This window comes from Pocillopora verrucosa, chromosome 4 (genome assembly GCF_036669915.1).
Source record: "Pocillopora verrucosa isolate sample1 chromosome 4, ASM3666991v2, whole genome shotgun sequence".
Taxonomy (NCBI): domain Eukaryota; kingdom Metazoa; phylum Cnidaria; class Anthozoa; order Scleractinia; family Pocilloporidae; genus Pocillopora; species Pocillopora verrucosa.
In genome coordinates this window covers 24,643,665-24,661,366 of record NC_089315.1, presented here as the reverse complement: position 1 = coordinate 24,661,366, position 17,702 = coordinate 24,643,665, and the positions used below count along the sequence as shown (strand labels likewise).

The window sequence follows — 17,702 nt, the reverse complement described above, 5'->3', positions numbered from 1 at the left end:
GATTTCGTTCGCCACGTCTCGTCCTACCCCATCAGCTAACACACCAAGGTTCGTTTCAATATCCTGTTTTTCTTGGACAAGTTCTTGAATTTTCATTTCGTAATTTGTGACAAGATTTGTTATCGAATCACCATTGTCAATCCCATGTTCTGTGTTGGCGATCGTCTTGAGAGTTTCATTCTCTCTTGACAATTTTCCAATCTCATTTTCGTATTCCTGCATAATGGTTGAAAGTTGCTTTTCTTCATCTTCCATCATCTTGAGTGCTTTTATTGACGGCTTTAACTTCGTTTCCTCCTTAAAGCTCAATCTGAGAATGTCGTTGACCAAATTATCTCCCATTCTTGCGATCAATGTGGACAATTTATTTTTCCATTTCTATATTCTTGTTCTTTAAATGTTCAATTTCATCTTCATATTGTGAAATTACGTCGAGAGCAGATTGACCATTATTTTCATCGTCTTTGACTAGCGCCTCAATCGCATTCTTTTCTCTGGTTAATCTCTGCAGCTCCAATTCATAGGTCTCTAAAATATCTGCAAGGGTTGTGTTCTCTTCCTTTAATCTTATGACTGCTCTCCACTTTTGTTTAATTCCCAAAGTCTCTTTTGGAGGAAGCAACAATTCGTTTACGAGCTCAGATCCAACTTTTTCTCTCAAAATTTCCCATTGTTCAGCGCTTGAAAATTCAACATCACCAGATTTTGTAGTTAACATTGCTTCGTAAGACTCCAGAACATCTTCTAAGGTTGTTTCCTTTTCTTGCATGATTTTCGTAGCTTTATACTTTGGTGTTTTGATTGATCTGTGCCCTTCCTCGGGGGCGTTTAATTCAACCTTCACTGACATGACGTCCTTTGCAAGTTCCAGACCAATGCTTTCTTTAAGAGAGCTGAATTCTTCCTTCAAACTTTCATACTGGGTTTTCAATTCTTCAATTTTGTCTTCATATTCATTGACTATACTCGTTATCGTGGGCGTGTTTTCCTCTTGACCTGGATCAGCTTCTCGGAACGCTCTCAGTTCTCTTTCATATTTTCTCAAGATGTTCTCTAAAGATTTGCCCTCTTCCTGCATTATCAAGGGAGCTTTTAAATCTTTTTTCCCTTCTCCACCTTCAGCACTGGATTTTCAAGGTCTCTCGCAAGATCTTGACCAATACTCTTTCTCAGGCTTTTCAACTGGTTTTCTAGGCTCCTATTCTCGATTTGCAAATTTTCCAACTTCCCCTCGTATTCTTTCACAAGTTCTGAAATCAAAGAGCTGCCGCCAGTCCCGTATGGAACTAGCTTCGAGAGAGCTTCAATATCCTCTTCATATTTCTTCAAAATATCTTCAATAGTGTTTCCATTGTCTCTCATCAGAGCCTTGGCCTTCATTTCTAAAGGCTGCCTGTCTAGTCTTTCCGTGGAGGGTGTTGTACATTTCTCCTCTGATTTAGTTAGAACTTTGTCCTGGGAACTAAGGTGGTCCGTCGGTGCTGCATCCACTATGTCCCGGGTCAGGTTCTCCCCTAGTGCACCAATCAAGACTTCGTTTTCTTCTTTAAGGGCCTTGTAATTCCGCAAGTGAGTGTCTATATCATCTGCTTCGTGCAAGTCTTTGCTCGGAGAACCGGTAGTAATGATATGAAGTCCAAGTGCATCCTCGTAAGTTGCAAGAACACTCTCTAGTGTTTTATTGTCCTTACGCATTATTTTGGGTGCTTTAAGCTGTTTCTCTGATTCGGAAGATTCTTTTTTCTGTCTAGGGTTGCGTGCAGCGTCGGAAGATTCATCCCTGTCTACCCCTTCGTCGAATAGCCCCTCAATTTCTTGAACCAGATTGATACCGAGTCTGTCGTTTAAGGCGCTGGAATTTAGTTTCAGATCCTTAATCTCGGTTTTAAATTCATTGAGTTGATCTTCGTAGTCCTTGATGATGTCTGAAATTGACACTTGTTGGCTGTTCTCTTGGTCAGAGACTAATTTATAAAGGGCATCGAGTTCTTTCTCGTAACAATTTATAACAGTCTCTAATGATTTTTGTTCCTCTGCCATAATCTTTGGAGCCTGAAGCTCACTTTTCCTTAGCTCTTGAAAACTGTCGTCATTTTCAGCCCTCTTCGAAAAATTTTGATTTTCCACGTCAACCATGAGATCTGGACCGAGTTTTTCCTCTAAGAACCCTAAACGATTGGTTAGATTGCTTCCCTCATTTTTTAAGGCATCGATCTCGCGCTCATATTTTAGCACCAGATCAGAGATAGACTCAACTGATTTGCCCGGTTGGACGGGAACAAGGGACTTCAGAACTTTTAGCTCCTTCTCGTAATTTTTCAAGATGTCTTCTATCGTTTGTCCTTCCTCCTCAATGAAAATTTCAGCTTTTAGTTCTTCTGACGGCAAAACATTACTTTGAGGCTTCCTTTGATATTTTGAGCTCTTCGAAAATCTGCTCTTGTCTACAGAGGGGTCTTTTGTTTCCACAGTTTCTCCGTCTTCGTGTTCATTATTGCGAGCACCACTGTAATCGTCCTTTGTGATATCTAATAGTCGTTTTGACAGAGTTGGACCGATGCGACATTTCAGAATTTCGTTTTCTTCCTTTAATTTCTCGATGGGGCTGTTGTAATCAGCCATGATATTCCCTACGTTTAATTCATCGGAGAATGGTAAGGCATCACTTAAGAGAGCTCCAAGGGCACTCTCGTAGGTTTCTAAAACATCTTCCAAAGTTGACTTCTTTACATCCATGATCTTGGTTACCTTTAGATCTTTGTCTTGTTTTTCTGACCTGAGTTCTGAGCTCTTATCGTCTTGCATGGCACCATCGGTTTCCTCACTACTAATTTCGTTCAGTTTTTTAATATCTCCAACAAGTTTGGGCCCAATCCGTTGTATCAGTCTGTCTGAGTCAAGTCTCTGCCTCTCACTTTCTGCTCTTAGCTGGTCAACCTTATCTTCGTAGGATTTAATGATGTCGGCTATAGAACCTACTTCCTCTCCGTCACTTGGTACGAGACTCCTTAGGGCAGTGAGCTCCTTTTCATACCTGTTAATTACATTTTCTAGAGTTTTTCCCTCACTCTGCATAATCTCTGGAGCCTTTAAAGTATTCGCCATATCATCGTCTTCATTTTTTTTATTTTGAAGAACTGAGTCTTTCTCTTGCTCACCCCCCTCTATTTTATCTAAAAGAGCGGTTCCGATTCTCAGCTCTATGTCCTTCAGCCTGCTTAACAAGTGGTCATTTTCTTTTTCCAGTTTAGTGATCTTTTCTTCACAGTCTGTGGCCACGTCAAGAAACGATACTCCCTCGTCAGAGGATAGTTTTTTTGATACTGTTCCCAGCTCCTTTTCGTACTTTCCCAATACATCTTCTATAGTCTTGCCTTCATCTCTTATGAGTGACTGAGCTTTCAGATAATCAGAGCCAGGAATTGAGCTAACGTCCTCTTTATCGTTGTTATTGTTGTCAAATGACTGAAGCACCCGGTCTGATCCTTTTTCCAGTGACATCGAAGTAAATGGCTCTTTGCTGTCTATACTGTCGACCGCACATTGCTCTTCTGAATCAATTAACAATGGTGTCTTCTTTTCTGCCGCTAAATTTAACAGAAAATTGGCCAGCCTTGGCCCAACAGAGGCCTTCAAAGTTTTATTTTCGTTTTCCTTTTCATCCAGATCTTGTTCATAAAACTCTAACTGCTTTTCCAAGGGGAATACCTTCCTATTCTTTGTCTGCAGCTTCTTGGGACTTTCTTGCTCCTTACTTGTCTTTTCTGTACCATCTAAAGGCCTCTTTGCTCCTTTAAGGTCTTCAAAAAGACTGCTTCCGATATTGTCTTCAAGATTATCAAGGATATGTGTCAGATCCTTGTTTTTTCCCTGTAGGTCTTTGATTTTCCCTTCGTACTCTTTGACAATGTCAGCTATTTCATTATCTTCACCAGGCATCAGCTTCCTTAATGCCAACAGCTCTTTTTCGTAGTTTTTTATGACGTCTTCTAAGTTTTTCCCCTCACATTTCATCAGATTAATAACGCTAATGTCCATTTCCTCATCGCAAGAATCATCTTTCTGATCGTCTTTTTCTCTTTCCTTCTTAAAACTGTCCAACGAGGAATAAAGGTCTGCACCGACCGTGTCTTCGAAATGCTGCAACTTTTTCATTAAGATCTTTTCTTTGTCTTCTAATTTTTCGATGGTATTTTGGAAATTTGCAATTAGGTCAGCCACGTTAACGTCATCTTCGTTTTCTCCGATAGTAATTTGTCCGATTGCATCCAATTCTTTTTCGTATCTTTTTAAAATGGCTTCAAGATTCAATCCTTCATCTCTGAGAAGAGAAATAGCTTTTAAATCATCCGACCCTGTTTTTGTATCATCTTTGTCAAGTTCGCTTCGTAATGGCTGGTGTGTGTCCTTTGTGTATGTATCCGTTTTCTTTCTCACATCTTGATTTTCACTAGTGGGCCTACGTTTGTTTGACAAATCTTCAGTTGGAGGAAAACGAGCTTCCAGTTCGTTTGCATCAAATTTATTACACGAAAGACAGTCCTCCTCTTCTGCCATTACCAATAAAGCCTCCGCCAAATCTTTACCGATACCATCCCTATATACTTTGTTTTCTCTTATAAGTTCCTCAAGACCTTTTTCATACCTTGCCACAATATCTTCTAACGGCTTTTGAGATTCATTCAATATTTCAATGGCCTTCAGGGCTCTCTTTGTCGTCATTTGATCATTTTCCTCTTTCTCGGTGGTCTCTCCCTCGTCCATTCCTTCAAGGTTGTGAACCTCTGGTTGAAGGTCTTCAAATAGTTCATCACCAATTTTTCCCCGAAGTTCTCGCAACCTATCCTTGAGAGTATTGTTTCTATTGGCGAGGCTTTCAAGTTTGTCCTCATAGTCTTTCACGATACCTGATATGGTACCCCCCTCCCCTCCTTGGTCTGGGACCATTTTTCGGAGGACTTCTAATTCTTTCTCGTAATTTCTCAGGACGTCTTCCAATGTTCTGTTTTCACCTTTCATGACAATAGGGGCCTCTAAACGCGAACGCTTCGTGCCATCGAGATCAGTCCCATCAGACTCTTTGTCACTTTTATTTATATTTTGTAGGTCATCCGTTAGGTTAGGTCCGATTTGATTTTCGAGGTGATGCAACATCTCTAGAAGCTTTCTCTTCTCGTTTTCCAATTCTTTATTGCTATCCTCGAGGTCCTTCATCGGCTCCCTTATTGAGACTCTCTCCTCTGTCTCACCAGTAGGTAGTTTTTGCACTGTTTCCACCTCTTTCTCTTTCTCATTTAAGACATTTGTGATTGTTGGATCTTCGTCTTGCATAAGTTTAGGAACTTGAGATCTCTCTTCTTCAAGAGAAACGAATTTGTCATTCCAACCATCCTTACTTGAGCGGTCTATGGTTTTCGAAGATTCGGGCTTAAGTTTCGTGATAGGTGTAGCTTGAGTTTCTTCTTTGGCCGTAAGGCTCAGGTCCGTGGCCTCCTGATCTCCAATTGCTCTTTTTAAAATCTCATTTTCTCTTTTAAGGTCATCGAATGTACGCATCTTGACATTAACAAAGTTCTCGTCATTTGGATAGCTCGGAAAGAGTCCTAAAGCTTTCTCGTATAATTCCAAAACGTCCTGTAGAGATGAATCGACATCTCTTTTCATGATAAGTGGTGCATTTAGTTGACTGGCGTTGTTTCCTTTAACCATTTCGTTCTCGGATTTAAGATTCTCATCAGGCAATGAGGCCAAAATATCTTGTACTAGGTCAGTACCAACTCTGTTAGCCAGTATGTCGTAATTATCGTGGACATCCTTGTTTTTGCTTTTAAGATCATCGATTTTTTCTTCATAGTCTCTTACAATGTCTTCCACACAAGTATCCTCGCCTTGGTTTGAATATAGTTTTCTCAAAGCTTCCAGTTCCTTCTCGTAATTTTTTACTATCTTCTCAAGCGTTTGATCATTCTTTTGCATCATTATTGGTGCCTTAATGTCATCTTCCAGACCTATTTCAGCAACTTCCTCTTTCTTTTGGCAATCTTCGTTTTCCAAATTTTCCAACTTGTGCAGAAGATTTCTCCCTATCACTTTCTCTAGACCAGCAAAGCGATCTGCAAATGCCTTGTTTTCTTTTTCCAGATCTGACATCCTGTCTTCGTCATTTGATATCACTGGTAAAATTGAGACACCCTCATCATTCTCATCAGTAACTAGGTTCGAAAGTTCGTCTATCTGTTTTTCGTACTTTCTTAAGATATTCTCCACGGTTTCACCGTCGTCCTGTAGCAAAGATTTTGATTTTAAATCATATTCACATTCACCACTTTTTATTTCAAGGGATTTTGGATCGCGTTCGTACGGGAATCCTTGATCTGTTTCGTCTTTTCCTGAGGACTCTTCATCCCTGAAACCCGAATGCGGAACTAGAGTATGATAAAGGTCGTTGCCAAGTTTTTCTTTCAACAGGCTAACTAGGCCCTGAAGTTCGTTAATTTCTTCATTAATTCTGTCTTCGTAGTCTTCTATTACCTCTTCAAGAGTCTTTCCACTCGTTGCCATTAGCTCAGGTGCTCGTAATTCTTTTTCCAGACTGTTTACTCCCTCAGTGCTAAATAGTACAGGTCCTCTGCCCGATAGTGCGATATCGTTTTCTTTTGGAAGGTCTTCGTCCTGTGGTTTGTCTTCTCTCTCTTTGTCCATTTCTTCATATGCAAAACCTATTTGAGGTACTTTCGCCCCTTCTTGGTCGCCTCTCTCGCCTCTTTCCTTAGTACTCAGTGTTTCCAAACCTAGTAAAGTGTTTGTCAAGGATGGTCCTAGTTTAGACCGCAAAGAGTCCAGTCCATCTTCATAAGATGCTATAACATCAGCAAGAGTTTTCTGACTCTCCAGTGCAATATTAGGTGCCCTCAGAACCTTCTTGTTTGAGGTATCATCCCCTGGTTGGTTTTTCTGTGATGCGATTCCCTTGTCACCCTTTACGTCCGTGATTCTTTCCTCTTGTAAGAATACTGCTTCGTCGCTTTGAGGCTTTCTGTCGTCTTGTTGTTGGTCGGTGATTTCAGATTGTTGTTGATGCATCTCAATGTTGTTTACTTCAACTTCATCGTTCATAAGATCGTCCAGGTGATCTCCTTCTTTATCATCTATCAAGGCATTAACAAGATCTGTTCCAAGTCTTTCCCTCAGGATATTTAGCATTTCCATGTTTTTCTTCTGAACGTCAACGATACCCTCCACTGTTTCGTTCGTCACACTAATGTCGTCTGACTCTTCTATTCTGGCTTCATTCACTCTTGTTGGCGTTTCTGCTCCCATCCTCGCTTCATGCTCTCCTATTTCCTCTACTGGTTTTTCAAGAGTTCTTTCGTACTGAGCTATGACGTCTTCGAGTGTTTTCCCACTAGCTCTCATTATAAGCGGTGCATTGAGTGGTTGTTCTATTATTTCTTCTTCCTCGAAAGCCAAATCAAGAACGTGTCTATCGGCTGAAGAATCGAAAAGCGATGCAAAAATGTTATCTAGTACTGGTGGTAAATCATTTGGCTCAATACTTGATCTTTTATCTTGTTCTGTATCTTCCAATATATATTTATCTCCATTCAGGATTTCCTCAGAAAAGCTTGCATTTGTTTGACTCTTGGGGTCTTTATTTTCTAGAGTCTCGTTTTTAGGAGCACCATGAAATCCAGCTTTCCCTTTCGTCTTCCTTCTTCTTCTCTTTTTTCCTTTCTTTCTGATTTCACTTTCGGTATCTTCAAGAGCAGTGATATCAGTATCTGCATCTTCCAGACTACTATACTCACTTTCTACAACCAATGTCTTCTGTTCAAGCTCTTCCCCTCTCGCACTTTTCACGTCTTGAACCCCAGGTGGCATTTCCTGTTCGGTATCTTTGATACTAATAGGCGTCTCACTTGTTTTACCCATTTGCAGGAGAGCTCTAGAAAGATTTTTTCCAAGTCTCTCCTTCAGTAAGCTATTTTCTTGGGATAGATTATCCAGCTCTTTTTCGTACACCCCGATTACATTTTCAAGATCCTCGCCATAATTTCTCATGATTGTAATAGCTGAAATGTTCGAATGAGGATTGGGTCTCTGTCTAATGTGTGGTTTGTCTTCCATGCTCAAGATATCACGTAACAGGTCGTTACCAAGCATGTCCCCAACTAATTCTTCTTTGCCTCTCTGATCGCGCAATATACTTTCCAAAGTCTCTCCTCGGTTCCGCACCGCGTCAACAACGTCTTCAAATTCTGCCGCTTCACTTGGTAGTCTTTCACTTAACAATACATCGAGTAGCTCCTCGCCAATCATATCTTTAAGTGTTTCCAAATCTGAATTAAGTTCGCCATTCATATCGCTGAGTTGTTGATTTTCTTCGTTCATATCAGTGAGTATGTCACTGATTGTTACCCCGTTAGCTTGCATCTCGTCGATCACTGCTTGGTGTTGATTTTCATCCTCCGGCTTGTATCCTTCAAGATCAACTGTTGCGAGGGAATTGACAAGATTTTCACCAATTTTAGAACTCAGCAAATCCATCATATTTTTCAAATTCTCGCTATGTCTTTGAGCAGCCAGTTTTGAATCCTGCCGTTCTTTCATCAGCTCTGTTAGCGTCTTTTCATCTCTTGCCATTTCTTCCAAAATATCGTGATTGTAATAGCGCGGTATTGAGTTCCTATTTTTCCCTAGTTTTTCAGCTAATTTGCTCAATATTCCTGATCCGCGTATTTTGTCAGAGATTTGCTCTTTTCGTTCTTCAAGTTCCCTCCTTTGCTGTTTTAAATCTTCCATGACTTCGTTCATTTCCTCGTCTTCGAATTCTACGTGTAAATTTGCCTTTTTGTTTTGTAAATCATCCAAATGGCGTTTTTGTTCCTTTCTTTTTTCGCGAAGTTCCTCAATATCGGTTGGGCGTTCCTGTTCATCCGAATCGCTCTCGTAGTCATTTTCAAGAGCTCTATCGATTTCGGCCAAATAATCTCTTAAATCCTCTTTTTCAACTAGCAACTTTTTAAGGTCAAGAATGTCCGCGTGAATGGAATCATTACTTTCATTGACCTCTTTCTTGAGAAAATCTAATTGTCCCTCTACTTCTTGTAACTTCTGGTTGCCTTGTTCGATCTCATTCTGTAAAACGTCCAATTCTTGGTGTAGTGCCACCTGTTCTTCGCCAGAGAGCTTCTCTTGTTCACTTATGTTAGCTTGCATTTCCTCTAAAGCAGCTTCTACTTCTGTCTTTGCAGTTCTAAGCCTTTCCTTCAAAGGTTTCATTATTTCATCTAATTTCCCTATTTCGAGCCTTAATTTCTTCAATTGTTCCTCCTTAGAGTCTTTTTTCGCTTCTATCTTTTCAATTTTCCTTTCTCTACGATCAATCATATCATTCAGCTTTTTAAGATCGCTTTCAAGCTGTATTTTTCTTTGATGGCGGTCTTTGTTTGTTTCAGGGCCAGAGCACTGTTCCCCAGAGGAAAATTCCATTTGCTTCAGGAAATCTTCAAAACGTTGAGTTTGTTGAAGGTCTTCTTGTAGCTTAGCCTTTTTGGCAATCAGAGTTGTTATTCCTTCAAGAGCAACCGTTTTGGGCTCATTTGAAGGGTCACAACCTAGCAATATGACTTCGAGGCGATTGTCTATTTGAGAGAGGCTTTCTTCTAGTTCTCTTCGCTTTTCCTCGATTTCTTCACCCAGTTCTATTTTACCAGTGCCCATCTCTTTCTCGCATTTCTCACCAACTGTAGACAAAGGTACTTCTGTTTCACCTCTTTCGTTCTGCCCTTCATGGTTCTCTTGAATGGGTTTTTCTAACAGTGCATCATCAATGGTCAGCAGCCTTGAAGTGTTGCTATCATCATCTCGGCATTTTGCTCGCTGTTCAGCATCTGCTTGTTTCTCATTCTGTTTTCTCAGTTTAGAAGGTAACTTAAATCTATCCTCTTTAGCATCGAGCTCATCCATCCCTATAAGTCGTGAATCTACAGGTAACTTCTCTTCAATTATATGTTTAAGAGCATGTTCGATCTCAGTAAGATCTTGCCTCTTTCGTTTTGCCTCTGTAAGGTTTTCAGCTTCTCCTTTGACAAGGTTTTCCATCAATTGTTGTTTTTGGCACAGTTCCTCTCTCTCCTCATTGACCATCGGTGTTGCCTCTGCACTAAGAATTAAACGTGCTTCCATAACGAATGTTTGGATTTCGTCAGAAATACTCTCGTCATTTTTTTTGTTGGTATGATCAGCAATTATTTCTTGTAACCCCTGTACCACGTCCGTAGCATGTTCTGTATCAATTCTCAAATCTCTGGCAACTCCAGCTTTCTGTTTAAGAAGATCAACCAACATCTCAGATGCCCGTGCTGTTTCATTGTCTATCGCATCTTGAAGTTTATCTATCTCGTCTTCAAGTTTAACCTTTTTTTCAACAAGCTCTTCTATGAATTCTGATTGTGGTCCTCTTAGACCGCCTGTGCTGAGACTCTGCAATATCTTCTCATTGGTACCCTTTAGTTCTGAAATTAAATTTTCTTTACTCTCTATAAGCCCCTTGATATTAGAGTCTGATTCTCTATTTATCTTCCCATTCTTCTTGAACTGCATTGCATTAATGAAATTTTGCTGTTCTTGAAAAATATCACCATCTAGAGCATGAATCTTTTGCATCAGACTTTCTCTCTTCAACAGGAGGACCTCTAGCTGTTTAACTTCGGGGTTGTGTTCATCCACACGAATTGAGTTATTCTTAAGCAATTGATCCAGCTTGACTTTCTCTCTTGATAACTTTTCTTTTTCCTCCAAAGCCTGAATAATTTGTATTGGATCGCTGAAGCCCGCCTCTCTCAGTTTACTTTCTTCTTCATTGATTTTTTCTTTCAGGCATTGCAATTCCTCTTCAGCTGCGACCTTATAGCGTTGAGCGACGCCCACTTTCTCAGCTGTCGTGATATTATCGGTAAGTTCCTGTTTAAGCTCATATGGCAAGTCAATTTTATTATTTGCCAAGTCCAGTTCTTCACTCTCTGTCTTTATTTCTACCTCCTTTTCTCTAATACCTTCGGCTTCATCGAAAAGTCGTTTCTCATCCACCAAAAGGTGCTTAGAGTCAATGTGTACAAGGTCATCGACATGATCCGTCGGATCTTTAGGTACGTCTTCGCTCTCGTTACCTGGTAGCAAGCCCATTAAATCAAGAGAGTTCCTGATTCGTGCTAGTTTTCTCTTAAAGGGCCTCAATCTGTTGACCCTCTTTCCTAGCATTCTGCCACATCTCTCAATCTCATTTTCTGTCCTTTTTATTTCCTTCTCAAGCTTTTCTCTCTTCTTTTCTGCGTCTGCATTACTTCTAACAAGTGACATCATTTCAGTCGGAAATTCGTCATTACTCTGTCCTTCAGGATACCCATTGTTCTTGGTTTTGGGAATGCCTTCCTCTAAAGCTGCGAGCTGAAGTTTCAAACTAGTCAAAGATTTCTCACAGCCTTCGTTTTCCTCTTCCGACGCCTTCTTTGCTGCCTCTAGCATCTTGCTTTTATATTTAAGTTGTTGTGCTTTCTCATTAAGATCATCTTTTAAAACATCCATCTTACACATGAGACCAGAGATCGTCTTGTCCTCTTTGCTTCCTAACTCCACCATTGCTTCTTTCTGTTCATTTAACAGATTGCTAATCTCATCAAGTTTTGAACAGACGTTCTCTTTTTCTTTCAGAAGATGCTCGGTTAGCTCTCTATCATCATTCCTTCTTAAACATTTTTCAATTTCTCCCAGTGAGCGCAACACCTCAATTTCCTCGTTTTCCAGTTGCTTGTTAAGATCTGCTGACCAATCACTTCCTGTTGCAGCAAGTTCTCTTATCTGAACATCGACTTGTTTCAGTTCATCTGTAAGTTGTTCGTTCTCCACGTACAGATCATTCATATTTTGTAATAGATCTTTACCTTCTACTTTCCCGTTCGTAAGTTCTGGAATTTCTTCGACAAATTCTTTCCCTACTAGTTCACAAAGCAAACTGAATTTATCATGTAGCATTTTGTTGCTTGTATCCAGCTGCCTTATGAGATCTTTGTCGTCAACTGGAGATTTGCTTCGTTGCAATTCTAACCAATCGTCCACAGCATTGTCTGCTGTTCGGGATTGTGCATCGCAGGAGTCAGTATGGTTTTCATCTCCCGAAAAATCAACTATGTTCTCGCTACTGGGTTTCTCCGAGTTTTTGTCGTCCTTATTTCTCTCTAAGCTCTCACCTTCTTCACCTGACTCAAGAGAGGGTTGAATTGTTGGGTTTGCTTCTTCAGGTCTAGGTGGGCATTCCTCCGAATGAGTTCCTCCTTCACCTTCTTTACTTTCCATTTCATGGCCAGTAGCAACCGCGTCGTTTTTATCCAGAGTTTGGCATGCTGCATCTTTCTTGAAAATACAAGCTTTCTCCTCGCTTGCCAAAACTTTAGGATCGGTCCCATCTCTTTCTTCACATGCTTCTCCCTCTGTTGTTCCTTCATCTTTCATATTACCAGGAGCATTTTTTTCACTCCTGTCTCCTTTTGAATCTCCATCCATTTGAGACGACCCATTTTCGTTCTCTGTCTGATTATCCCCCGAGTCTTCCTCTTTAGTGTCATCGAAATGCTCTGACATCGGGATACTGTCTTCAGCGACAGCTTGTGCTTCAGATTGTTGTTTATCTTTATCTTTGTTGTTTATTTCGCCACACGTTTCGCTGCTACGAATAGATTCATTGTTTCCTAATTCCTCATCCCTATCCACTGAGTTTTCTGTTTCGGGTTTTTGCTCTTTTTCTTGATCTTCATTTTCATCTTCATTTTCTCTGAAAGCCTCCTCTTCTTTTGCTCCCTCGTTGCGGTGAGGCTTTTTTGGAGAGCCGTCATCCTGACGTTTAGCTGGCAACCCTGACCTCTTGTCCGCGTCGTCCGAGTCGTCCTTTTTAATATTGCTGTTTTGAAGAGAATCCTCGTGGTTGTTATCGTCACCCTGATTTATCTCCTCTTGAGGAATACCTGTATCTAGTTTTTCGTCTTTCAAGCTATGGTGCAGCTGTTCTTCACTTTCATCAGATGTTTCTCCTGGAGCGTCCCTCTCGTCATTGATCTTTCTTTTGGCGTCTTCTTGTTCCTCCCCTTTCAAATCTCTATGGGGAAGCTCTGATGCCTCATTATCGCCCCTCGTAGTAGACGACCTATTGAGTCTCTTCTCAGTTTCTAGGGGACGTTCGCCTTCATTATCTTGCTCTGACCAGTTCTCTTGATTAGCACTTGGTGTGTCATGTATATCAAATGTCTGTGTTTCAATGTTCTGTTTGGATATTAGGACTCCGTCCTTACCAAACTGAGTTCTGTCAACTAATTGCTTGATGCCACTCAGCATCTCATTCTCTAGATCGTTTCGTTTATCACGAAGCGAGTCTTTAGCTTTAGCTAATTTTCTCATGACTTTCTTTAAACTGTCTCTGTATTCTCCATAGTATACTCTGCTCAGATTGAATCTCTCGAGATTAAAGGCAAAATCTAGGTGAGCTTTCTTAATGTTTAATGTGTCACCTTCCGTTGACTCAGGCCCAGAATACGCTCCCTCGTCGCTTTCTTCTTTTGCGGCTGTCGGACCAGAATCCTCGGACTCTAAATCTGAGCTCGCACCAGAAGTTGATTCAGAATCGTAAACGGAATCCTCTTCGTCGTTGAGAACTAATTCGACAAGGTTCTCCAGGGCAGCCCTTAACTCTTCTCTATTGCAAATCTCACCCTGGGATACCACAAGTCGTTTACCATTTCTGTGGTTCGCTTTCCCTATGGTCGATGATACCACTAAGTGCGGGGAGTCTTCACTAGGAAATCGCTGTCGGTCGTTTTGTTTCTCTTCCTTTTCTGAGATTGACTGCGTGTTGGACATTTCTTTTATTAAATCAATGGCATTTTTGAGATTGGCAACGGCTGTTTCATGTTCTTTTTGCCTTTTGTTCTGTAAATCAGCTATTTCTTTCTTCAGTGGAATTGTAAGGTTCAGGTTTCCTTTCTCTCTTTCAAGTCGATCTTGCTCTTTCTGTCCCTTTTCAGCTTTACTCCTTTCAGGAGTACTTCTTTTCTGGGTGGCAAGGAGTTTCTTCATTGCGTCATTTTTTTCTTGCAACAATCTTAGCTCCATATCACTCTTTTCCGTCAGCAAACTGTGCAAATCTGCAATGTCTTTTTCGTATTTCAGGATAATGTCCATCTTGTCACGATCGTGATCCTTTTTCATTTTCTCTGCCTTTCGATTAAGAGAACGTTCCAATTCATCCTTCATTTCCAAGTGGTAAAGCCTGCCCAAGTAGAATCTTTCAAGATTGAAAGCTTCCTCCAAAGTAGACTTCTGCCTTAAGAGATTTTCAATAATCTCCCCGTCAGCGCTCATCACAAATTCCTTATGATGTGTATGTAGTTTTTCCATAAGTTCCTCCTTTTCAGTTTTGAAATGCCTTTCCAGTTCTCCGATTGATCGTTTCATTTCTTCGTTCTCTTGCCTAAACTCTTCCACCATGCTTGAGGAAGAATGTGTACTGTTCTCACTATTGGTTCTTTTCGTGCTATCATGACTGATTTTCTCGTGCCTGATCTCAAGGTCATCTGTTACTGTTCCTTTTTCCTCAGTGACCTTAAACGTTACATAATCCGAGGTTTTGACTTCACTTTCGTCTTGCTCTTGTAGATATCTCAGTGCCAGCTGTGCCTCTTGGACCCTTACTGTCTTTTCATCTGCCAGCTCCTTCAGTAACTCGCTGATTTCTTCTTGGTGTCTTTCTCGTAGCTGTAATTTTTCAACTTCATGTGATATGTGTGCATTATTCAACACCGCTTTAATCTTTTCTTTTAACTGGTAGTTACCAGAATTGTCACTTTTTCCATCTGTTCCTTCATCGGTCAGAATATCATCCAGAGCAAGAAGGTGATCGGAGAGAGAAACTGCTGTCTGTGATCTGATTTGGATCACATCATTGCATTCAACTTTGTTATCGCAAAGCTTGTCCATTTCCAAGATTGCCTGATTGATTGCTTCCTTTAGCTGCTTATTGCATTTGCCAAGTTGTTCCAAAGTATCCTCCTTTTCTTTATCAGTAAGACATTTCCTCAATCTTTCTTGGATTTGCTGAATACCTTTGCTTATATCTTTTTGTTGGACGCTCTGTGGTCTCTCCTCCTCTTTAATTTCTGTCTTTTCCAAAAAGTGTACATCATTTTCCTTCCCTTCGAATTTGCCTTCTTCTTCCTTCTTTTCTCCTAATGGTTTTTTGTTTTCTACTGCGTTAGATTCATTGCTCCCAGTTGCGTAGCTGCATGCGATATCACCTGCGTCGATCTCAACGAAGTCATTTTCTAGAACGCTCTGACTGGTGGCAACAATAGGGCGTTCTGGTGTTTTTTGGATTTCTTCCAGCTTTCCCTTAAGAATTTCGATTTCCTTTTGTAAATTTGCCTTTTCATTCTCACTGTTTTTCCTCAGTTCATCTTTCTCCTTTGCAAATTCTTCCATTTTCGCAGAAAGTTCCCGATGATGCAGTGTTTCAGCCTCCTTCATGTTTTTCTCGAATGCTTGCAGATTGATTTGCATATTTTGCTCCAGGTTTTGACACTGATTATTTTCCTTGTAAAATTTTTCTTCCATTCTATTCTTTTCGCTGGCAAACTCCTCCATCTCACCGGCCAAATCTTCCAGTTTCTGCTTGGAGACTTCCAGTTCTTTTCTCTGATCCTCGACAATTTTCTTGAGTCCATCAAGTTCTCCCTCGTACATGTTTCGCATGTCGTCTTCTCTCTGTTGAATTTCCATTTGCTTTTCATTTATCATCTCTTTATATCGCTGTTCAAGGTCATTCCGTTCAAATTCAAAACTCTTTAACAAATTGAACTGCTCTTTCCTGAATTCTTCCTCCAAACTCTCCTTCTCACTTTCAAATTGCTTTTTAAGGTTCTCGATCTCCTTTCGATGTTTGTTTTCTAATTCTTTGATAGGTTGCTGGCCCCTTTTAATTACTTCTATCTTCTGCTTGTGTTGTCTATCCATTTCAGTCAACGCTTCACCATGTTCTTGTTTCAGTTTGGCAATTTCGTCGATGAGAGCGACTTCCACGTCCTCTTTGGTCGGCCGATCTGGCTTAGTAAGCAAAGATAGTTCACGATTATAGACATGAGCTAAACTAAATCTTTCGATTTGCAGTGCATTCAGCAAATCTCTTTTCTCTTTTTCAAGCTCATCAATGGTTTCTTCCTTTTCAAGGAGCTTCTCGTTACAACCGATCTCTAAACTCTCCTGCAGCTCTCCTATCTCGCGCTTAAATTGTTGAATCATTCTTGTCTTTTCAAGGTCAAATTTCTCAGAGAGCAACCTTTCGGTAACCTCTAGCTTAAACTGTAATTCCTTTTGGTGATCTTCTTGGATTCTCTGCCTCTCCTCCTGAAAGTAACTATTCGTTCGTTCGGTCTGATTCGTAAAAACTTGCACTAGTTCTGCCTTTTCTCGATCAGATTTCCTCTCTAATTCTAATTTTTCATTGTCAAATTCTTCCCTGGCTCGTTTTAACTCATTTTCATGCTCTATTCGTTTAATGTAAACATCGCAGTCTGGCGAGGTTCGAGTAAAGCCGTCTCCGTTCTTCTGCATTCGCAAGAAATCTCGTCGCAGCATTTTTATTTCTTCGTTTTTATCTGCGATGACATCTTCAAATTCGCGTCTCATTTTAGACTTCTCTTCCTTGAACTTTATTTCAATTTTCCTTTCTTTTAAATGATACTCGTTTGCGTGTTTGGCTTTCAAACTTTCCTGCTCTCGTTCAAATTCGTTTATCTTTTCCACCTGCTGTGAATGAAATCCTTGCAACAGGTCTTTCTTTTCCAGTTCAAAATCATTTCGCATGCTTTCTTTTTCCTGCTCAAACTTTTCAATCAGCTTATTCACTTCTTCTTGATGCATCATTCCGATGATTTCTTTTTCCTTGAGAAAACCGCAAACGATGTCATTTTTTTCCGAGGCAAATTTCTGAGCAAGAGCGTCAGCAGTCTCGTTTGCCGCTTCGAACTCCTCCATCTTTTTGCGAGCAAATATATTCACAAGACGATTTTAGACCATCACGTAACACTGTTTTCCTTAAGTGATCTCTTTTAACTTGTCATTTGCAGGTAGCTAGAAAATTCAGTTGATAAAACAGCAGCCGACTAAGTAAAAGTGCGTTGAACTTCAGTTTTGGTAGTAAGGCGCAAAGGGCACATAAATGCGATGCGTATTTCGTTTAATAATTGATTACCCCACAAGCATTGCAGGTAAATAAATGTTTTCTCAGTTTAGGGCCAATGTAAATCGCTCTCATGTTGTTGATTTGGTGTTTTTCACATGACCATGATATATTTAGTTTTTTAAATTTGTGAACACCTTTTGAAGTGTTTATCTTATAATGCAAAACAGAGAAAGTAGGTTTAATTTGAATTAGAATTCCTTGTAAATTAAGCGGCGCAGAAAACCAAACGTTTTTTATTTCCAAGAATAGATGAGGAGATAAATACACATCACTGCCACGCAACTACTATTTTCTCCTTAACTTACCTCGAAACGTTTCAAAATGAAGCGTTTGATCAATATATGTTATAGACGAGTGCATACCTTAACAGTAGAATTTTAGATGAAGAGGCTCCTGTTTTAACCCCAATCCACGAGTG

The 17,702-nt window shown here is 40.3% G+C and overlaps 1 protein-coding gene across 1 annotated transcript; it reads right to left on the bottom strand.

The window, feature by feature from the left end:
* Positions 1 to 241: 241 nt before the first annotated feature.
* Positions 242 to 17,287, bottom strand: LOC131779376 (A-kinase anchor protein 9-like). Its single transcript, XM_066166035.1, is given in 2 exon segments — positions 242 to 1,107; positions 1,110 to 17,287. Coding segments are annotated over 2 exon segments (16,710 nt in total). The 5' UTR covers positions 17,077 to 17,287; the 3' UTR covers positions 242 to 364.
* Between the last annotated feature and the right edge of the window lie 415 nt (positions 17,288 to 17,702).